This window comes from Larimichthys crocea, chromosome XV (genome assembly GCF_000972845.2).
Source record: "Larimichthys crocea isolate SSNF chromosome XV, L_crocea_2.0, whole genome shotgun sequence".
In the NCBI taxonomy this organism is placed as follows: domain Eukaryota; kingdom Metazoa; phylum Chordata; class Actinopteri; family Sciaenidae; genus Larimichthys; species Larimichthys crocea.
In genome coordinates this window covers 17752399-17774819 of record NC_040025.1, presented here as the reverse complement: position 1 = coordinate 17774819, position 22421 = coordinate 17752399, and the positions used below count along the sequence as shown (strand labels likewise).

The 22421-nt window shown below is 39.7% G+C and overlaps 4 protein-coding genes across 6 annotated transcripts in view; 2 read left to right on the top strand and 2 right to left on the bottom strand.

Moving 5' to 3' along the window:
- Positions 1–388: 388 nt before the first annotated feature.
- traf3ip3 (TRAF3 interacting protein 3) lies at positions 389–6272 on the bottom strand. Of its 2 annotated transcripts, none has more exons than XM_027288231.1 (14): positions 6116–6272; positions 4888–5422; positions 4692–4791; positions 4442–4553; positions 4299–4326; positions 4163–4192; positions 3518–3613; positions 2787–2858; positions 2394–2534; positions 2169–2306; positions 1960–2095; positions 1707–1852; positions 1289–1405; positions 389–1009 (listed from the first exon to the last, which is right to left on the bottom strand). In XM_027288231.1, the coding sequence occupies exons 2-14, from the start codon at positions 5296–5298 to the stop codon at positions 809–811; spliced, it is 1728 nt and encodes a 575-aa protein (XP_027144032.1). In that variant the 5' UTR covers positions 5299–5422; positions 6116–6272; the 3' UTR covers positions 389–808. The 2 variants fall into 2 exon arrangements, with proteins under 2 accessions (XP_027144032.1, XP_027144031.1); XM_027288230.1 differs by having other exon boundaries at positions 6112–6264.
- A 568-nt stretch (positions 6273–6840) lies between these two features.
- Positions 6841–11355, top strand: atp5pb (ATP synthase peripheral stalk-membrane subunit b). Its single transcript, XM_027289003.1, has 7 exons — positions 6841–6992; positions 7737–7773; positions 8061–8206; positions 9151–9314; positions 9484–9609; positions 10061–10240; positions 11099–11355. Exons 1-7 carry the CDS (start codon positions 6965–6967, stop codon positions 11168–11170), a joined length of 753 nt encoding a protein of 250 aa, XP_027144804.1. The 5' UTR covers positions 6841–6964; the 3' UTR covers positions 11171–11355.
- Positions 11356–11636: 281 nt separating this feature from the next.
- Positions 11637–22421, top strand: part of eps8l3b (EPS8 signaling adaptor L3b) — a 16161-nt gene continuing 5376 nt past the window's right edge. Inside the window, exons 1-20 of one of the 2 annotated variants that reach the window (XM_027288898.1) lie at positions 11639–11827; positions 12402–12520; positions 12757–12878; positions 12969–13033; positions 13123–13281; positions 14367–14516; positions 14691–14776; positions 14863–14996; positions 15077–15204; positions 15299–15431; positions 15530–15609; positions 15722–15796; positions 15877–16022; positions 17575–17743; positions 18126–18172; positions 18305–18398; positions 19550–19666; positions 19922–20010; positions 20125–20257; positions 20338–20774. In XM_027288898.1, coding sequence (XP_027144699.1) covers positions 12480–12520; positions 12757–12878; positions 12969–13033; positions 13123–13281; positions 14367–14516; positions 14691–14776; positions 14863–14996; positions 15077–15204; positions 15299–15431; positions 15530–15609; positions 15722–15796; positions 15877–16022; positions 17575–17743; positions 18126–18172; positions 18305–18398; positions 19550–19666; positions 19922–20010; positions 20125–20257; positions 20338–20379 — 2010 coding nt within the window. In that variant the 5' untranslated portion in view covers positions 11639–11827; positions 12402–12479 and the 3' untranslated portion in view covers positions 20380–20774. Of the gene's footprint in view, positions 11828–12401; positions 12521–12756; positions 12879–12968; positions 13034–13122; positions 13282–14366; positions 14517–14690; positions 14777–14862; positions 14997–15076; positions 15205–15298; positions 15432–15529; positions 15610–15721; positions 15797–15876; positions 16023–17574; positions 17744–18125; positions 18173–18304; positions 18399–19549; positions 19667–19921; positions 20011–20124; positions 20258–20337; positions 20775–22421 lie in introns of those variants that run through there. The other variant, XM_027288899.1, reaches the window with a different exon arrangement.
- Positions 20688–22421, bottom strand: part of LOC113747773 (glutathione S-transferase Mu 3-like) — a 14982-nt gene continuing 13248 nt past the window's right edge. The window contains exon 8 of the mRNA XM_027288903.1: positions 20688–21082. Coding sequence (XP_027144704.1) covers positions 20987–21082 — 96 coding nt within the window. The 3' untranslated portion in view covers positions 20688–20986. The remainder of the gene's footprint in view (positions 21083–22421) is intronic.

Below are 22421 nucleotides of genomic sequence, written 5' to 3'. Positions count from 1 at the left end.
TGGAAATAATTAAACTATTACACACTTTATTACTTCGTCACAAACTTATAGTACAAGACTTGTTGACAAAAATGATATAATAAGCCAAATGAAACCACAATAAAAGATATACTAAATTAAAAAAAATCTTTATTTAAAACATCAAAGTGAAGTAGCTGTGTTGCCACTGTGCTAGTGATTAAAACATAAATCAACACTGATGCATATGACAATAGCTAATCTATCATATAATGAGCTAATCTTAAATGTTCGTCTTAACTATGTCTTTCCAATGGAGGTCTTGTTAGTGACACTCTCACCAAGATTAACCAAGATAATCATTTAAGAGTCGACTTAAGATGTTTTTGATAGAGTTTATCTATTAAATCGAAGAAAATACACAGTACCATTTGTTACAATGTTTCTTTATTTCTTATAATAGAAAACTCTAAAGGCTGTTTTATTGAATGCTTCCATCACCACAGCGGCTGAAAGAACAACTGTGATCTTTTGTCTTTTGTCGTGGTGCCTTTGACTAAATAAGCTGTTTACAGTACAAAGGATGCTTCTTTATTTTTCTACTCCTAAATTTAATTATCGACTCACAGTTTCATCAAAAGTCATTAACGTCAGCCATCTTGTGAGCCGATAGTGCTTTAAATACATTTTAATTGCATACATTCACTTGTATTTGAACATCCTACACATCAACTCACACACACACTTTGAGTCTAAAATTACATGAAATCTAAAAAAATATCAACAAACCTAGAAAAATCTTACTTTAAAAACAAATGCAACACAAGTAACATTCCTGAGAGTAACATTATCATATTGGTCTAAAACAGCCTGAGTGTTGAGGAGAAGCCATTTCCATGAGATAGTCTTCGATGCGTGTCTCTATGTCTGAGTACAGATCTTCAACTTGCTCCCTGAAAGGAGGATACCACAGCCACAACATGGCAACCTCCGCCACAACGAGGAGTAGAAAGAAGAACATCCACACTTTCCACCAGGAACCACACGGCGCCTAAACGAAGAGGGAAGACATTTTTGTAAAAGCAGTTGCTGCAGTGACGTACGTGTGATAGTTTGATGGTCACTGCAGCAAAAAGTGTAAAAGACATATCGTTACAGAAAGTGTAAAATAAAAATCATAACTGTTGGCTTATAATGGAAGGAGAAGTGAGATCATTTGAATACAGCAAGGACATTTAGTTTCAAATTACCCTGCACACACACACACACACACACACACACACACACACACACGCACACACACACACACACACACACACACAAAGCTTACCGGTGTCCTGCGGCGGTGGCTGAGTTGCCGGAGTTCATCCCTGCACTGCGACAGCCGGGCCTGGCTGGACTGACACTCCTGCTCCATGGCATGCAGCTCTGTCTGCAGCTCCTCACACTGCAGTCACACACACACACACACACACACACACACACACACACACAGATGGAAGAAGTGTTTTCATCAAGTGTATTTTTTCAAACACAAATGATTTACTAAAATATATTATGATCTTATTAACACATCCTTCACTCTCATTATGCACCAGCCTCTGCAGAGTGCTTGTAAAACATGAGATGGGTATCATCTTTGAGTCATCTAATGTGGCTTCATGAATATATTATTTTGTGAAACTGTAATTATTAAACACAAAGCGTGTGAACATGCTGCAGTGTGCTGTGATAAATCCCCAGTTTACCTCTCTCTCTTTGAGTCGGAGTTTCTCCTGAGTGTGACGGAGCTGCTCCTCCACCTGAGAGTCTTTCCTCGCCGTCATTGGTGGCTCTGGTTCCTCTGACGCCAGGTGCCCCTGCGTTGTGGAGTTCAGGCTCTTGTTGTTATTATCTAGGAAATAGGAAGCAGTTTAAATAAATGACCCATGTTGTCTCCACAGTTACTGCCAGGTAAAGACGACGCTTCACATTGATGACTTTACGGTCTGAGTGTCTTGCCTCTAAGGTGCTGGATTTCCTCTCTTAACATCTGGTTGTCCTCTTTTAGCAGGTAAATGTTGTACTGCAGCTCCCTCTTCTCTTGCGATAATGACACCACCTCCTGCCTCAGCTCGGCCTCTCTGGCTCTGGACAGCTGCACAGGACACATATGTTATACCCATTTGCCAACCAAAAACCTCTGACCGTGCTCACAGGTTATAGTTTACCTCCACTTGGCTGTGCAGCTGTTGCAGCTGTTCATTACTGAGGAGCTGGTTCTGCTGGAGTTGTCCAGAGCTCAGCTTCAGCTCCTCATAAAGGCTCTGCCATCTCAGTGCTTCTGCCTTGGCTGTAATTAACGCTTCCTGGTGGCATAAAATATTATAATATAAAACATCTATCTAACTCAAATGATTGGGACACATTCATGTCAATTAGAAATGTTATTCGACCTGCATCGTCTCAGCCTTGGTGAGCGCCTCTGTTTTTTCCTGTGTGGCCTTCTGCAGGGAAACCAGTGCCTTCTCTTCATACACCAGCTTCTGCTTCTCCATCTGTAGCACCAGTTTCTTCACTCCATCCTTGGGAAACTTCTGTGAAGGACAAAACACTGCTGAGTTAAGCCTTACAGGGTGAGAAGAAGCAAACCAAAACCACAGAGAAGCGTGCTAAGTAGATGCTTAACCGTCACTGTGTGACAAGGTGAAAGTATAGAGCAGGTAGTCTGTTTTAGGAAAATATTTGAGTTGTTGCAAAGATATATATATAAAAGACCCAATACATAATTTAAAAAAAAACAAAACACACTCATTGGTTGCTTCTTCACCACCAGCTACTGTTCTTACCTGCAGGCAGACTTGCAGCTGTGCCTCCAGAGCCTTGATCTTGTTTCTCAGCAGGTCTTCACTGCAGTGAGTCTGTGTGGGTTTAGAAAAGGAAATGACTGACTGTCAAGCTGTAAGCTGCAGATGGAAAATGAATGCTTCGTGTACCAAAATCTGTGACGGTGTGTGCTTGCACCGCCTGTGCTCACTGGTGCACAAAGGGAACTTGCAGTATCTGCGAGCCTCTTGACAGATCACAGATCAGATGTCTGCGTGTGCACACAAGTGTGGAAAAATAACATACAAGTTGCACAAATGATAACATACCTGCGTGAGAAACAGTTTTCACAGATGAGATGGATGAAGTTTTTAAACTAAATAAACTTCTATATCCTTAGCTGTTCAATAAAAACTCTAAAAACAAAAAAGGGAAACACCAATATTTCCCCTTCATTCATTACAAGAAAAAGAGAGGTGTTGAGGATGCATAGCACCTATAACAGCTACTGACTGACACACCCTTCCTGTATAATGCAGTATAAGCTAGAGCGGAAGTAGGAAGCTTTAAACCACAGACTACATAGGCCTTCCTGAGGTGGCAGCTGTCTTACTATGCTGTGTATACTGCTGTGACAAGGGCATTCACAGCCTTATAAAACAGGACATATACATTTGTTATTTGGAAACTGACTGGCGGTGTGTTTGATTTAAGTCTACAGCCAATCGATCTGCGTACAAATGGCGAGCCTTACTGTCCATATTTTGTTGGAGGAGTTCATGAGGTTTGACGTGCTCTCCTGGAGAACTGCCAGCTTCTTCTTCACTGCCTCCTCTCTCCACAGGGCCTCCTGAAAGAAAATAAGCAGCAGAAGAAGAGACATAGTTAACAACAACATGCACATACTGTAGTGTACCTACAGTCAGCTTGTCTTGAGGTTTTAACCTCATACTTAAAATCAATTATTCATGTACTTGGTGGAAATAAAACACTAACAGGCTTTTTTATGGCTCAAACATTAAAGGGCAGGCAGTTGACCTAACCCAGTGTGGTATTTACAGTAGTTTAACATTTAAATAAAGTAGAGAAGCACCATAAAATCACACATTTAAGTAAATTTAGTTTGCTGACATTACCCACTATAATCTAGATGGCTTCGTCATACAAACAAAGCAAAACAATTCAACTTTTGCTTAATAACAGCTACAGGTAACAATTATTGGTTAATGGTAAATGATATAATATTACACAGTTGACACACTTTTAATGTCACTCTATATACAGAATATTAGCTAACATTAGCCACCATAGCTAATAAGACTGTCTGTCACTCTGACAGTATGTTTATTTCATCTATCAAATGTTCAGGAAGGACTTTGATAGGAACTGGTTGGTTTACCTGCAAGAAGCCAGCTAGGCGCTGAACATCCTGTGAGAGTTGAGAGACAAGAAACTCAATTTAATTTAATCTTGTTTTATTTAAAACATGCAAATTAGATTTGACACTTATATAAAGAAAACAGCTTGAAACTTACTGACTCCTTAACGGTGACAAGACCAGACCTGAAAAAAAGAAAACACCTCATTACAGATACATAGAACATTGATCACAGCTGTCTGCTGTTACAACATTTAAGATTTAATGTTTTAATTAGGTTTCAGGGAAAATTAAACTCACTCTGTCTGCACGCTGGCCTCCCGCAGTATCTTTTTTGGGAGAATATTTTCAGATTGGATGTGAAGCTTTTGGTTTTCTGTTTGGATGAATGTTTTGAAGCTCATCTTTTGAGCTTTGAGAGAGAGAGAGAGAGAAAGAGAGAGAGAGAGGGAGAGAGAGTAAAGAAAAAAACTATAATTATTAGTATCAAACAGCAAAGATAATCTAATATTTTGTGGTCAAAATTGCATACATCTGGCAAGAATTTTACCTTTGACACTATTCGGAGTCCAGTGATGTGTGGAGATAGATGCTTGCATCCTTGCATGGCCTTTCTCTTGCCTCGTTGGTGCTACCTGTTCTGACCAAACCTGAGGAAATGAGGAGAGAGAAAAAGATGCAGGTATTATTTTCTGTGAAAATCTAGTGAAATAACACTCATTATAACATCAGGATGTAGTGTTTACCCATTTGCTGGTGCTCGGGCCATCATTTGTACTGCTGTTTGGTGTTAAAATCATCATTGGATGTCCATTAGCTCTGGGAGTATTTGTATGAAATGTCTGTGACTTTGTTACTGAACTGTGATGTTTCATTGAAAATGTCTTTGAAGAAGGTTTTGTCTTCGAAAAACGGTTTGTAGTCCTCTCACCACACGGCTCTGGACTCACTGATCTTCTCCTCAGAAACTCCTGATGCCTTTTTTCCTTCAGTTCATTCTTTATCAGTTTTGTGTTAAACTCTCTCGTGGGGCTGCGACATGAAGTCACGTTGTTACGTCCTCTCAGGTGTGCATGTTTCTCTGCTCGGATCTCCACTATTTGGTCAAAGTCTTTCACTGGGGAGAGCTGTAATCCACTGACGGCTAGGGCATCCATGGCAGTGTAAACGCTCAGCAGGTAACCAGGTTTGGGCACGACTTGAGGTCAGGGAAAGGCTTAGGGTTAGGGCAAGAAGGTGGGTGAGGAAGGCCAGTTGATAGGAATGCCGGTGGACGAGTTACTGCATGAGAACAAAAGAATGTATTAATCAGTCAGTGACAGACCTACAAAGACAATATATCTGGAAATGAGTTAGAACTATTTACACTGATCGAAAATTTTAGTACATAAACCATTTACTGATAAAGATTTTTAAGTGCTGCTGGTGCAAAATGATGAGTCACAAGACACATTTGACAATAAAATATAAATAATTGTTCATATTAATTCAAAGCATACTTTTAAATATACCTTCATACTTTGATAATATGAATTTGTATTTCTCAAACACTGTCCTAATGTCAAAGAGACTTTATAATAAGTTAAAATAAGTAAAGAAAGTTAGTGTGCTTCATAAACTATGTGATTAATGTGTGTAAAATAAAGTTAAATCCAAACCCTTAACAGTATCTTTTACATTTAAGGTGCTTTGTGTTGCACACAAAGGGCATGTTCCTGTGAACCATGCCGTAGAAGCGGCTACAGTAGTAGTAGTAGCTCTTGAAATAATAGCAGAGAAGTACTTTTAGTAATAGTAATAGTAAATGTAGTAGTAGATGTTGCAGAGGTTGCATTGTTTTTTGTCAGAAAGCTACTTTAGCACCAGAAGTCAAAAGACAGATGAGGCCCTAGGATGTGCTGATTGACGCTGTGGAGGGAAAATGTACACGATAAAGCAAATAGGAAAGAAAAAACACAATAAAAGCTTACCTACAATGTCATCTCATTCATTGGGCAAAGGTCTTCAGGAGATTTCGTGAGAGATTATCCATTTTGTTTCTCCTCTGAAATAGTGTCCGGGTTTTTTTTTTGTCTGTGTTTCACATGTAGCTGTTTCTGCTGAGCATAATTTAACAGGAAGTGCAGAGAACCACAGCGTCATATGTTCCTCTATCTCAGCAGCCACTCACACCAAACTGATGCCATGCACGGGTGGGCCCCTAAGATTACACACAGACCCAGTCAATTCCCCCTGCAGACTGCAGTCTGGGATAAAACACACCAGTCTGGAGACAGACAGAGACAGACAGAGAGAGCTGTGCAGGGTGTGTGGTTGCCTCTTGGAAATTTTAATTTGTTCATAACAGCAGTCTAATGTTTCATTAAATGGGTTAATGACTTATATCTGATGGGGGTGTAAATAATTAAAAACATCAACAGCTTCAGCAGTTGCTGGTGGTGTGTGCATGTGTGTTATTTGCATGAAACAGACTTTTTTTTATATTTTAACCAATCAGTTTTGATTAAAGTCATGAATCATCCCAAATCACTTGATCTTAGCATCAACATATCCTCTCCATATCTTAATTACCTCATTAAATCCAACTCCAACGTCACGGTTGTGTCCAAATGTGTGTTTGCGTACACTCCCATCTAGTGGCCGCTCCTTGTAACAGCACTTTAAAAAGCGGGGTGGGAGGGGGCGGGGGGGGCTCAACTCTCGCGATATCCCAGAGCGTCATCTCGTGTCTCCGCCATCCTTGCAGCTCTTTGCAGAAGGGCACGGAGAGGCCGAAACAAGGTGCCCCAGTGTAGAGACTACTTGGCTCTTCATCCTTCAAACATGCTGTCCAGGCTCGTCTTTGTCTCAGGTATGTACTCATTTAGATTCTGATCTAATTAACAAAAGTCACCTGTGATGTAATTTACCTGTCAAACAGGAGAAATAGGAGTTTGAAGTGAGTGTGAAGCTGAAGGGTAAAGTGAAGGCCGCGCTTTGAATGGGAGCTAATGCTAACTCCAGCCTGTGTAACTACAGGCGAGATATGAAGAGACCTGAAACTATGTTTGTTTTATTCCTGATATATTCATATCAACAGTTATCTGTCATGCTCTCAGCTGTGTAGTATGTTCACTGACTCCCAGCTGCTTACAGCTAAGCTACGTGACGACAGCTAACCAAAGCTACGTGCGCTAGCTTTACCCCTGCACGCCTGTAATGTCACCTCTCTGACAGCCAGCATCGGTCCTTTTATTTTTATTTTGTTCTTGACCAGAAAGCAGAGACCTCACAGTGCAAACACACCTTACGTGTGTGCTTCTTTTATTTTAGTGCTCTCACAAGTCGCTCGTTTGAATTTGCCTGCAGACATTTAGCTGATATTCTGCTGTGACACTTTGTGAATGCACAGTAAAGTTGCATGCTCTGTGTTGCCAGTTTATTAATTGTATCAGTTCAACACAACAGTTTACAGTCAGATCTTCCTCAGTGAAGGCTATAATGGTCAGCTTTCGTTGAATCAGTATTAAAAAGTGTTGATTTATTAAGAAAACAAACAACAGATTAAGCATAAATGAGCATTATGTACTCATGTCGTTTTTTGCTCTGTTTGCAGCCAATGCCCTGAAGAGCAGCGGCGCCCTTGGAGCTGGGTATGTGATCACTGTTACCAACATACATGATCGTACATTTTAACAGCGACATACACTGACAGGCCACTTCATTAGGTACTTATACAATCCAGTCAGTGTGATACAATACAACATAACTTCTACTTTTAAGAAGCTTAGAGAATTTTTTAATTAAGTTAAATTAATACCTCTTGAGTTGTTGTATTGGATTGTACAGGTGTACCTAATAATAAAGTGGCTCGTTGGTGTATAGAAATCCTATGAGGGCTGTCCCTGTCCAAAGCTTATAATAATGTTGGTTTCCACAGTCTGGTCCAGGCATCGCGCTCCCTGCACACATCATCCCAGAGTCTGGCCCCAGTGCCCCCTCTACCAGAGACGGGAGGCAAAGTCCGTTATGGTCTGTTCCCAGAGGAGCTTTTCCAGCTCCTGTACCCCAAAACTGGAGTGACAGGTCAGTAGCCTGAATCAAATCTCAACATTTCTGTTGTCTCTGTGTATTTAAGTACCTCTGTATCCCTTCAGTCATGTAAATGATGAACAGCATCCATTAAGAGGTTGTCCAAAATCACATCTATTCATCCTCATTAGCTTAAACACAAACATAAGCAGACTAGGCTCTTCTGTTGAATTAAAGGCGTGTCAACTCACTGTGTTTGGAGGATGATGGTTGGTGATGATGCCGATTTTTTTGTTGTATGTGGTTATAAATAATGATCTAAAAAGTCGACAATGAAGCAACTCGGCATGAAGTAGAAAAGACACAGACAAACTAAAAGAAACGATAGTCAGAAGACTCATACAAATCGCTTCAGCATGAGGCTACCACGGCTCCCCTTGTTCAAATCCACATCACCGTTCAGTTTACTTGCAAGCAATAAAAACTGGTAACAAAACGATTGTCTGTCTACACTTATCAAATTTGATTGAGAATTGTTACAAAAAGAAAAAATCTGGCTCTGCTTGCCTGAATAACCACAAACTCTTATTACAAATATAAATGAAGTTATATACAAATTAAATTCTCCACAAATATTTTAAATGCCGTGTCAATCACACAATTAACTTATTGCATTACAGTAAAAAAATGAACCTGTAAACATTGCATCTAAATCAGTGAACCATGTAAATGACATGCTAATTAGTCAAATAAATAAACTTGAATTAGGATTTTTAAAGTGTAAAATAAGAGGATATAAATAATCTAAAATATAACATCACAGATTAAACAGGAGAATAAAAATAATATGAAAAAAAAGGTGCCCAAATTTACTTTGATACAACACCAACCATAAACTACATATGTTAACTGGCAGTGTAAAACGTTACCGAGAGATGCAGTGTGTTTTCCAACTCCCAGAATATATCACTGACAATGAAAAACTTTTTCCTCACCAGGACCCTACATGCTGGGCACTGGCCTCCTCGTCTACTTGCTTTCCAAGGAAATCTACGTCATTAACCATGAGACCTTCGTTGCCGCCTCCATAGCTGCTGTCGTCGTCTATGGCATCAAGAAATTTGGTCCAGGTGTTGCAGCTTTTGCTGACAAACTGAACGAAGTAGGCTGGCATTCATTTTTAATTGTTTTAAACGTTTTGGTTTTGCTTTACAAAGTTTAGAATTTAAACTACTCGGCAGATAATTTATGATGACGCTGCAGGCTTTAAGTTAAAGATCACTGGTCTTGTCTTTTGTGCATCCCTGTGATCCTGCTGTGTGTTTTCACAGGACAAAATGGCTAAGGCTCAGGAGGTGAAGGACCTCGCCATGGCCAGCCTGACTCAGGGCATTGAAAATGAGAAGAAAGAACAGTGGAGAGTAGAGGGAAGATCAATGCTCTTTGACGCTAAGAGGGTAAGTAACAATTTTATTTCCAAAAGCTGCACTGTCCATCATGTTCAAACTGTCAATGCTGGTCCACAGCACTCCTTGACTTTGAACTTGAAGAGTTAATAGAGGCATTGTTGTGTACTTTATCGACCTCTGCTGGCAACAAATACACATTGCAACAACATGACAGAGCAGCCATGGTTACTATGAATGAAGTATCTAGGAAGTCCATAAACAAGTTATTGATTAGAATCGCTGAACACAGCAAAATTGCAGTGATACATTTCATGCTTCTTCTTTCGTTAGATATTTGTAATCTCATACAGTATTTACATGATCTCTGGCTGAAAAAAGCAGCATGCAACAAATGTTCAAACTATCGTTTGTTTTAAAATAATGAAGGAAGACACATAAAACTACCAGGATATGTAACAGAGTGTGGTTATAACGACTGCATGGACTCTCGTCCTCTCAGAACAATGTGGCCATGCTGTTGGAGACCAACTACAGAGAGAGGCTACACATGGTGACCAACGAGGTGAAGAGGCGCTTGGACTACCAGATCGCCCTGCAGGACCTCCACCGCCGGATGGAGCAAGAGCACATGGTCAACTGGGTGGAGAAGAGTGTTGTAAGCAGCATCACACCTCAGCAGGTCAGTGTTGAACTGTCTCAGTTTGGCTGTTTAATTATGTGAAAATGGAGCTTTACTGTTGCATTTAGTTGAAATTTTATATTCTGAGATTGCTGACATGTTAAAGATTTGTTTCAAAAAACATTAAATATGTTGGAAAATAGTTGCTCAAAACATGTGAAAAGACTGAACTGATATATTGCTGAAATGTGGAGTTAGGGGTTAAAACAGTTTTTCACCAGTTTTCAGTCCAAGATTTTTTGAGTGCCTGAGGCCACCCTTGACTTCAGCACATTCAGCAGACAGTCCTGGAGCTGAGAAAACTGACACCACATTTCATAAGCTTGTTATTTTTAATCATTTAGATTTGGCTGGTTGGTCAGTAATGTTTTCTTCTTTGCTCTGACAAACTCAGAACACATATTTAGTCTTTATTTACACAGACTTTCACGTCAGATACTGTACGTGTCCGAGATAAATTATTTTCTAGTTAATAAAGTCTGTCTTATCTTATCTCATTTTATTGTCAGGGCTGGATATTAATTATTAGATGTAATGTGAGTTATTAATCTTTGAACATTAAACAACCCTACTTCCTGATTTATATTTTATATAAGTAAATATATTTTAAGCTGTATTTTTATTTAGGCAACTTCCTCCTTTTAACATTTTAGAGTTTTTGTCTACTGAACGATTTTTATAGAAGGTAAAAAAAGCCTTGTTTCATTCTTGATTTTCTTTTCCCAACAATGAAATGTTTATTGTGAAAATGAAGTTTTCCTTCTTCACCTTTGAGCCCTTGTTGTTCTTACTGTCTTGTATACTTCAATCAAGGTGACACTTCAGGGCTTCATACTTGTCTGTGTTTTTGTCTTTCAGGAGAAGGAGAGCATCGCCAAGTGTATCGCAGACTTGAAGGCTCTGGCCAAGACCGCTCAAGCTCGAGCTTAAACTGTCAAGTCTTCAGAGAAGGCTTCTCCAACCCCCCAACTCATTGTCTGATGACGAGACACTCACTTTTCTTTACAGAATAAAATATTTCCTCTTCAAAGATTGTCTCTGTCAATATTATGGGTGTGTACAGTATTTACACGTCAGCTGATGGTAAAATAAATGCTTCTCTTATTCATCTTAAACTGGCTGGTTTGTGTTTTTCCACTTCAAGCGATGTCTTTTCAACATTTAGTTTTATCTTTTGTATTTTCTCAGTGACGTTAGGTGTGAGTATATTTGGAACATATTTAGCGTCACAACTTTATAGCTACAATTAACTTGACAAGTGTACAAGAGCATTTTCTGTGGCACTTAAGACCTTTGATCACTTTGAAGGCAATACTGTGAGGTATTTCTGAAACCTTTGGACTCATAATGTGCCACATTTGCTGCCTTGTCAACACCCCCCTCAAATACTTAAATGACAAATGGAGCCAACCTTCCTGATCTCCGTCATTCACGTCAGATCGCTGTACTTTGATCCTCGTGCTTTCAAGCAGGAAGTCAAGGAGCTTTTTCTCGGCAGGGACAGGTCCTTTCTGTCATGAAACCTCTTGGTGGAATATCTACTTGAAAGAAGGAGCCATGATACCGGAGCGGAGCTGATACTGACAGGTAATGACTGCACAATTTATGTAAAGATGTGATTAGAGGATATAATACAGTGAGGTTAAATAAACTTTGAAAGGTAGTGGATTTAGTTTATGTTAAAAAATGGAAATGTGTTTGCTCTTGTAGAAAGCGAGGTTTATTTTTCATTTAATCCAGCAGGTATTTGACAGTTTGAACTTCAACACTGATAATTATAAAGTGATTTATTTACTTGCGATGTTGCATCTTGTTGCTGAATCAGAGCAGGTGCAACTTTAATGTACTAATACATAAAGAAAACTCAGCTAGTATGACAAAACACCCTTTATAGCGATCCTCCATTTATTCAGATCGAAGTCCAAAAAATGCGGGTCATACCAGAACAAGAGGCACTGCAGCAATAAAACCTCTGAGTGTGTTGAACTGAGAAACTGTGTTTGATTGTTTTCTCAGTTTAGCTTTCAATTTGTAAAAGCAAGAATGTGTTTTTTTTCATCTGTCCGAATATACGTGCTTTAAGCTGTCAAAACATCTGTCCTGAGTTAATATGAAACAGATGTGATTTAGGTCACTGATGTTGTGTCATCTTTTCTGACAGGCTGGACTGGAGTGGTTCTCGCCAATCTGAGGTTTTTAACTCTTCCATAAAAAAAGAGAGAGACGTTGCAATCTGAAAATGTTTGGAGGACACACCAGACCTTTCTCCTACTCTCCAGGGTCAGCAAAACTTTAACCTTACTTTGTTATTCGGAGCCTTACTTTGATATCTCCACACATCCGTTTACACCCTCTTATGATTAAAACACTACTGTGTTGTGTAGCAACTGTGCGGAGATGTTTTATCTTGAAATCACTGCACTGATTACAAATATAGCTTTATTGGTCATGACGGTTGTGAGGCCCACTTCTCCTATTTGATAAGTTACCTTGTCTTATGCTTCATGCCTCAACAGTTTCACACAGGAGGACCTCCCTCAGCAGAGACGTCTGAGGGAGACAGCTTACCAACAAGATGACTTCAGGGGGTCTCCACTGAGACAGAGCATGTCCAGACCCAGTGCCAAATCAATATACAGTATGTGCAGACATATACACACCTCACATCTAATTCCAGTTATGCGAAATGTCTTCTTAATTAAACAAACATGTTGTTTTTTTACATCAGTACAGAGAAAGGAGTACTCTGAAACGCTGAACAAACAATCTAACAGCTTTCATAGCAGAGTGGAGGTAAATGCACCAACATGGAGGCATACACACTTATTATAGTACAACATTTTAGCTTTTCTCATCCCTGACCCTCCGTTTTGACTCCACAGCACCTGTTCACCTGCGAGCTGGATGGTCAGGACATGAAAACAGTGAACGACTGCGTGGCCAAGCTTAAGAGGCTGGATGCCAAAGGTCGACTGTGGCCACAGGACATGTTCTTGGAGGTCCAAAGAGGACATGTAGTGCTCAGTGACATAGAGACCAAGGTTGGTCACTACACACTTCATATAAAGTTAGAGGATTTGTGTGGCACAAAAGTATTTGGACAATATAATAATTCAGGCATGTTGGTATAACAGACTCCGCTCTCATGGAGATTTGGGGACCTGGCTGCAGGGATTTGCTCCTATTCAGCCACAAAAGCATCAGTGAGGTCAGGCAGTGATTTGGGGAAATTAGGTCTGGCTTGAAGTCAGTTCATCCTAAAGGTGCTGGATAGATCTGACTTTGTGCTCAGGGGACATAGTCTTGTTGAAACAGGAAGCTCTTGCAGAAGAGTTGGAGCTAAAATATGATTTAAAACAACAAAAACAAACTTAAACCAACAGACAACACAAAATGGTGTTTTGCTATTTTACTCTGGGTCAACTATAAACTTGACTTTTGCTAAGTTAATTAGTTTTGGCCTGTGGCATCTTCTTCTGTGTAACATGAATACTTTAATGTCTCAGAAGTAGGACGACTCACACTGACAAAACAATATGACACAATATTATTCAGCCAATCTTAACCATCACTTATATTACAGGCAAGTTGTACTATAAAATATAGTTCCTGTCCTGAATTACAAAATAGAATACAAATACATATTATTAATTCAATTATACTAATTATCTCACTAAACCTGAGCAAAATAAGGTAATGAAGATAAGTCTTCACAAAAAAAAAAATCTCATCTTACACTATGTTTATTTACAAAATTAGATACTTAAAAGTAATGTTTAATTTGTGCATGAACAGGAAAAATGTTGACGGTCTCTAATGAGCTGTAGCTGAAACAAGGAGGTGATGAAAGCTTTAATATGCATTATACAAACAGATTTTTAATTTATTTAGATTTTTTAAATGTACAAGCATTTATTTTTGGTGTATTGTAAGGGATATAACGATAAAGTTCTGGACTTGTGTTCATCATTGTTCTTGGTGTTTTCTCACTCAGTCATAGACAGACATTTATTTAGACATTTACTTAGAGATATTAGAGAATAAGAACAAACATACTTGTGTGATTCTGTGTATGAATCACATAGCTGTGATCTGAACATTTGTCCTGTTTGTTCTGGCTCTACAGGCAGAATTAGACGCGCTGCCTTTTAGTGATATTAAGCAAGTCACGGCTGTTCTGGACAGCTGCGCCTACAACTCTCTGCTGGCAGTAACTGTACAAGAACGCAACAAACGCTCTCCTCAGGTCTTCATGTTCCAGTGTGAGGAGACTGGGGTGAGTCACATGTCATGTCAGAACTTTGACCTCCTGATGCTCTGGAGAAAGGAAGAGGGCGTGTTAGTTATGTTGGCGTGTGTCACTCTCTGAGAGCATTATATCTGTCTCATTACAAGCTGTTTTTGCTGCTGTCATGTAAGAGTTTGATTTAAAGCAGGTGTGTTTCACCAGGCGGAGCTCATCAAGAGTGATCTGGATAAGGCAGTCCAAAAAGGAGATGATGATGTGGATCCACGGAGAGACCAGTTTGACATCAGGTACAATGTCACAACATTACATAAGACAAAGTCACATTAATAAAGTGAGCAGTAAAATGCATGAACTGTCTATTGATTGTTCTCAGGATTAATCTTGAGAATATAATCGGGCAACATACTCGGGAAAGTTTCCGGCACGCTGGGCCTCCTCCTAGGCAGCAAGACAGACCCCAAGCCCCACCAGTACCAGACCATCCACCTCCAAAGTGGAGAGAACCAGGTATGACTTGATCTGATCTGTTGTAAGCATATGTTCTTGCAAAGTTCAACTATAAAATCACAATGATATTTGTTTTGTAGTAGAGCATATGCCGCCTCCAATGACCTTCTCTCCAGAACCAATGATGCAGCATCCTGATTTTCATGATGTACACCGCAGACCAGAGCCCCCTTCACCAGTTGAGCCTCCAGACACAGAGAGAAACACGGTAATTGAACTATAAGTTATGAATTGTGGATTATATCAGAGATAAATTAACACAGATGTTGTCTAATCATTCATGCCTGTGCTCCTTCTGACAGGAAATTTTTAACCATGTTTTGAATGATGTTGAGTTCTTCACGATCAAAGTGTCTGCTGCAGCAAATGCACCTTCACAAGAACAGGACATGAGCAAGAAGAAGAAGAAGAAGAAGACAAAATCAAAGAAAAATGGTAATATCCTTTTTTTCCACAGTTTATTTGGGCACATGTATTTACTGGAGAAGAATTGTACTGCTACGTTTGATGTTTGTGTCTGATTTTTTCTGCAGAAGCACCAGTCGTGATTCTGCCACCGTGGGAGGAATATGTCTCCTTTCTTCAGAAAGTGAAATATGGATTCAATCTACTGGTAAATATTTCTTTAAAATCTTTAACAACAAATGAGGCAAAGTGGTTTTTAAAAGACTTTAAATGAATGCTCTAATGTGTTGATTTGAACGTAGATACTCTTTATATTCCAGGGCCAGCTTGACGGGTCACTGAACGGCCCCACTGCTCCTGACTTTGTCCACATCTTCTTCAATAGTTTGGCCTTTGTGAGCTCCTCTAAACTTACTATTGACTCACATTTGCTTCGTTTTGTGAACAGTTGATGCTTACTTCCATGTTTCCACAGGTAGTACCTCAGTATCCTCTAGACATACCTCCCAGTGTGGTCTCTCCCCTGCTGACAGTGCCGGCCCTGCGGCTGCTCAGTCAGGTCGTCGACCCGGAGGAGGACCAGTTGTGGAGATCTCTGGGAGATAGCTGGAATGTCCAGAGGTAGGGCCTCATTTATGGATTTATTTATTGTTTGTTATTTACTTTGGATTAGTTTTTCTGTTAAAAGATAAATGAAAGTGATAAATATGTGCTAACTGGACACAAAACTCACCCTCTAGGATACTTTCTTTTTACATAAATGGGGCCACAGAGAGACAATTCCAGAAAATATGATGGCCTTTGTAACCCTCACACACTTACATAAGTGTTTTTATAAAGCTCATTACCCGTCATATATGGCCCTCTGATTGTAAGTGTACATACCTTTGCTGGCACGCCCAAACTTGTTTGCTATATGTAAATATAGGTCAGAGTTTGTGTCCTATAGAAGAAAGACAAACAAACTAAACAGTAATGTGAAACCATGCCAGTATGTTTTAAGATATAAACTATAAACTCTAAAAAACTCTAAACTCTACCTGAGCCGTAATGTTTGGCAGCTGTCAACAAGGAAATACTGTGAAAGGTTACATGAATTAATTATTAATTTACAAACACTTTATGGTCAGCATAAATAAGTACAACTTCAGGGTTGCCAGGTTGTTAGAAGTCCTGCAGCAGGACACTTGCTTTCTGTTTTTCCACTACAACGGACTGTCTAACCACATCATTTGTGAGAGAAAAGAGAGAGTATGGACTTAATCCATTCATTAACATCTCAAAAGATTAGATAAACATTAGTCAGAGTTACAAACCTAGCAACCCAGAGGTTCTTTTTTTAATTAACACTTTTTAATAAGCTTATTTCATTATATTATATTATATATATGAGAAGATTGGAGACAGTATTATGTATATTCATTAAATCTGGTTAGCTTGGCTTACAATAAAGACTGAAGACAGTAGCAACTGTCCTGTCTTTGTCCAAAGGTGACAACAATCATAAAATCACAGTCAGTAAAGTGATTCCAGTAAGTCACTGTGCTGGGCTAAGAAATAGTCAATATAACCCTTTACACTTTTTGTATGCATTAAACGAACAACATATGACATGTTTATTAGTGAGCTAATTTTCTACCTTTGCAAGATGTTTTCAGTCTGTATGCTAAGCATTCAGCTTCACATTTACTGTACAGACATGAGTGGTATCATCTCATTGAACTATTTAGAGCTAGCATAAACTACTCATTTAACTTCAGTTTATAAACTCCTAATAAAGGATGTTTTATTAGAAAGTGATTTTGTGCTCAAAATACTAATACGAGGTGCCCTTGCGGCTCATTTGGAAGAGTGTGCACCCCATGTACAAAAGGTTAAGTCCTTGCTGCTGCGATACAGTTTTGACTCTAACCTGTGGTCCTTCACTGCCACTGACAGTATAAAGAATGCACGGCGTATGCGTGACGTGACCCTTAGGTTTCTGAAGAGCTGTTTTAAAGCTCAAAATCTGTGGCTCTGGCCGCCGCCATGTTGGCAGTCAAGCCATCTGCACTGGCACCTATCTGTCAATCAGAGAAGTTGATGCAGCTACATGAGGACTTCTCCTGTTCTGTTTGTATTGTTTGTTGTGAACGCTTGTCAGCTAACAATTTGTCAACTGGTCACCTCACAGGTCAAAATGGCCGGAAGATGTCCCACCTTACATCCCAGAGTTCTATGATGGCTGGCAGCCGCCTCCCCCCTCACCCATGCGTGCACGTGCATCACCTATGCCTCACCAGAATGGTGCATTAAGCAGGAGCAACAGCCAGCACTTCCCACCTGACCAGCATCCTGAACAGGTACTGACAGTTACTTGTTACACATTATGTTTAAAACCTGCTGGAGTAGAAATATTAGGTTACCTTTTACAGCTAAACATCCAGATGTTGCTAAATTAGTTTTACCATATGGTAGATTACATTGCGAGTGAACTATGTTGTTGTTTTCAGCACCTCAGTAACCATTATCCATTAGCTTTAGTGAAGTATGTTGACACTCTGCTGGGATTAAATTAATCAGCCCTACCTATTTTTAAGTGCTATTACAATCATGATCACTGCCACCATCTGGCAATCAGTACCTTTAATGTGCAAGTTTTCAAAGCAACATGAGACAACTAAGAAGCGAAACCATTATTACAAGTGTTCAGTTTCATCATGCTGCATTTTATGTCTTTTACAGCCTATGACCAATGGTCCATGGGGTTCACCACCACCAATGCAAGCACAGTAAGTGTTATTACACCGCAGTAAATACGGCTTTATGTTCACTCTTGTTGCAAACATGTTTCAGGTCAGTACTCACTGGGCTTCATACTGTGCATATCGAAGTCACAAATTGTGTGTCTGCTGCTGTTTCAGTCCCACTGAGCCACCCCTCTACATGCGGGTCATGTACAACTTCATGGCCAAGAACAACCAAGAGCTGAGTGTTATGAAGGGCGATGTAGTTCAGGTGAGATGATGAACACACTGCAATAACCAGCATACCCAGAAATACAAACTTTATCTAGTGTTATCTTTGTATTTATCCAACACAGCTGTGCAATTATGAGAATATTTTTCAGTACATGATGATGTGAGATTATTTTCACACCAGGTCAACAGGTGTGAAAGTTACTGGCACCGGTGTTTGTTTTCTGACACTCCACTAACACAATCTGCCGTAGTTACTGTTACAAGAATTTTTAAGGAAGGACCCTTGAATAGGGAGGACTGGATTAAAAGTTTCAAAGTTTAAGTTGAATTTATTATTCTTGTACAAGAAGGAGCGTTTAACAGTGCAACACACAGAAGGGTTACCTGAAGAACCTATTCAGTTGGTTCTTATACATTTTTTAAATGGGCTGTCTCAGACTCCTTCCTCACTGATGAGTCTGCTAAACAATGAACGTTATGTATTAAAAATGACACTTCTCAGGCCTGTTTCTCACGTCCTTGTCTCTCCTGTCCTTGAACTACTGATATCTCTCCCTGCCATCCTCAGCAAAACACAGTCCAAATAAGGGAAGTGCATGAGACATGCAAAAAACAGGAAACACACATTATATGATCAAAACATCTAAACCCCAGTATAAATCCTATTTTTTATAACAGTTACTAAACAGTTGTCCGTAAAGCCACTTGACTTTTGTTTAAAAACCTGTTTGCTTGTTCTTTAGCAGCATAAACTTCAATGAACAAATTACCAAAAATGCAGAGGAGGCTTTTCAGCTCAACAAATTAAAATAGACTACATGTAGTAACACTTGCTGGAAGCCTTTATCAAATAACAAAGTAATTATCTATTAGAACTAATCACATGGTGTTAATAAATTCATACTTTCTTGTTTAGGATTTATTTTTTTTTTATCTGGTATGTTTCCAGATGATAAGAGCACTACAGTTCATTGACAGAGAGAAAATTGGGTACAAATATCTAGTCGTATAACTGCACCAGAGCAACCAAGTCTGGCTGTCGTCCATCTTAATGAAGTGTTTAAATCTTCACACTACATTACTCAGAATTCAACCTTTATATTTACCACATTCACAATGATAGCTGTCATCACTGTCGGTATTAATGTTCAGGTGCTTGAGACACTCAGTTCTTTGGCCTTTTTACAGGTGGTTCAGAAAGCCAAACAATGGTGGTTTGTTCGCAACAGCCGCAATGAGGAAGGCAATGTTCCTCAGAGTGTTCTGGAACCGATGACGGACGACAGGCCCATGGACGATCAATCAGTGAGTGAATGGAGACGTAGCTCTGCTGAATAGAAATGGTGGGGCAGGAAAAGACTGGTCAGGAGGGCCAGCTCTGTCCTGGACTGCCCCCTAGACTCTATGGAGTCAGCCGTCAGACTCTTTAACACCAGCATGGCATCATTTTTTCTATATATTTTGTTATTTACAAGTAATATCTTATCTGCCTTGTGTATACGAGCTGCTGTGACAAAGTCTAGATTTCAAGACATTGATTTCTTTTGTTCTCCCTTTCAGATGGACACTCAGGGTCCAGTGATGCTGGACCATAACTCCTCACCTGCAGAGGTCAGAGCCTGGCTGGAGTACAAAGGTTTCTCCAGAATGTGAGTGAGATAATGCACAGGAGTAACTGGAAACTATAAAATGTAATTATATCATTAATAGGACTTGTATCGTGGGATGAAGTGTCAGACGTGTTCATGTCTTTTCATGTGCAGCACTGTGAGCAGCCTCGGGGTGCTGACTGGTAGACTGCTTCTGGGGATGTCCAAGAATGAGATAAGAACTGTGTGTCCAGAGGAAGGCGGAAAGGTCTTCTTTCAGCTGCAGGGCATTAAATCCTCCATTGCAGTAAGTAACATGTCACGTGAAACACACACCGACACACCCATCTGCAGCACATCAGTAACGTTTCATCCTGTTCCCTACAGCTCGCCAGTGAGCCATCAGGCATGTACAATGGCCGCTACTGACATCCTGCATCGCTGCTCCTTCACTCTGTCTCCTGAATTTTCACCGTGGTTATTCGTCTCACTAATTCTTTAATTCTTGTGTGAAATAAGTTACTCTGAAATGTATTTTAATTTTATTTTTCTGCCAACATGCCTGCAGTTATTTCAAATAAATTGTGTATAGTTTCCCGGCTGTGATTAAAAAAAATGTATCTACTCTATGGTTGAATCTTCTACTGCATTAACCTGTAGCCCTTATAATATATTATCTTAATTGATTCCTGTATATCATGTATTGTGGAGAAAATGATTGAGTCTCAAACTGAAAGTGCAAGATTTTTCTTTAATCTGCCAAAAGAAATCTGTTTCAGATGTAACAAAGAAATTAAGTTAATAAAGTTCACACATGTTCATAATGTCAGTACAAACTTGGATTTATTTTTACACAACTGAACTAAAACTGTTGAATTAGCTTGTAAATACTTGAGTGTAGCATGATTATAAGGCATGAAACCTAGACGACCAGCAGGTTATATAAAGACAAAATATAAAAAATTTGTGTTGAGCCAGCTGTACACTACGTGTGAACTCTGTTTTCATTATTTCAATAGCAGGTAAATGCGTTACTTTACTCTTTCTTGTTTCCCCACTTGGCCATCTTGTTGTTGACAGGAGTCTTCATGAATCTGTCTGACTTCATGTAGGCAGAAATCTTCTCCAGAGCCTATCATGAGATGACAGTATTAACTATTAACAAGGCAAGACCACACAAAGACATTGGTATTTCCTGACTGCCACTTTCAGTCTTACATGTAGGATGTGTTGTTTGTATCTGACACACAGTGTGAGTGTTCTCACCTCAAATCGGTCCAAAAGATCTTTGAGGTTCTTGAAGTCATCCAGACATGTAGGATGAAACATCCTGTGCTGATCCAACAGCTCGTACATAATGAAGTCCACAAAAGTGATCTGTTGTACAGAAAAAGTTATATCAAACGTGTTGAACTTGCACGTAATGTGAGAGGGGCTCTCAAAAGTGTTGATGCCATGTATTTAAATTGATCTTTAATTATACAATTGATAGTATCTAAAGGACAAAAGTTATTAAAAAACAGATTATGTGCGATTGATTGCTCTTCTCGTCTGATATGGTTCACTGACAATTACACAGCTTAGCTGCACACTTTAAAGAGAGAGACGTTATCTAGTATGTTGAAGAGTGAAATAAACAAGTTCCTTTTACAAGCACAACCAGGTAAAGCAACAGTGTTGCTGGGTCTTCAGGAGATTTTTAAAAAGGTAGAGAAGGACGCCCTGCTCTGGTAGGAACTGGTAGTGCATTCCACCAACGGGGAACAACAAACGAAAAAAGTTTGGATTGCCTTGAGCGAACAGGTGGCAGAGTTAGGCGTCGCTCATTGAAGGAGCGCAGCGGTCGTGAGGTAACATGTCTGTACAAGGGCATTTAGGTAGGTAGGTGCATTAGCGCTTTGAATTTAATGTGGGCTGCAACAGGTAGCCAGTGGAGCTCGATGAGCAGCGGGGTGACAAGACCTTCTGGGTTGGTTGTAGACCAGGCATTAGGACTGGTAAACTAATATTCGAATTTAGAATATTATTCGAATATGATAAAAATATGTATATTCGAACGTAAAAATGAATATTCGAATATTTACCATTTGCTCAGGGCAGCGCGCGCATTGATTCTCCTCCGTTGTGTCCCATGGTGCGTCCCTTACTGACCTGTAGGCTAGCTATCTGCAGTCACGTGACACAACAAGGAAGCACCCCATCCCGCTCCCCACCTCAATGAAGAGCAGGCTACACACCAGTGATCCCGATGAGCAGTACAGTTTTGCATAAATTGCACTGAAGTTACACTAAATGTAACATGTTGAACATGACGCTTGGATTTAGTTTGAAGACCGAAAATAAATCAGCGTTTGACTACCACTGGTCGTTTTTCTTGACATTTGGCAGTGCAACGCCCTCTGTTGGATATAACGGGGTACTGTTACAATACTGTTACAAGTCCTATTCTCCGCGGGGGGAAAATAATTAAT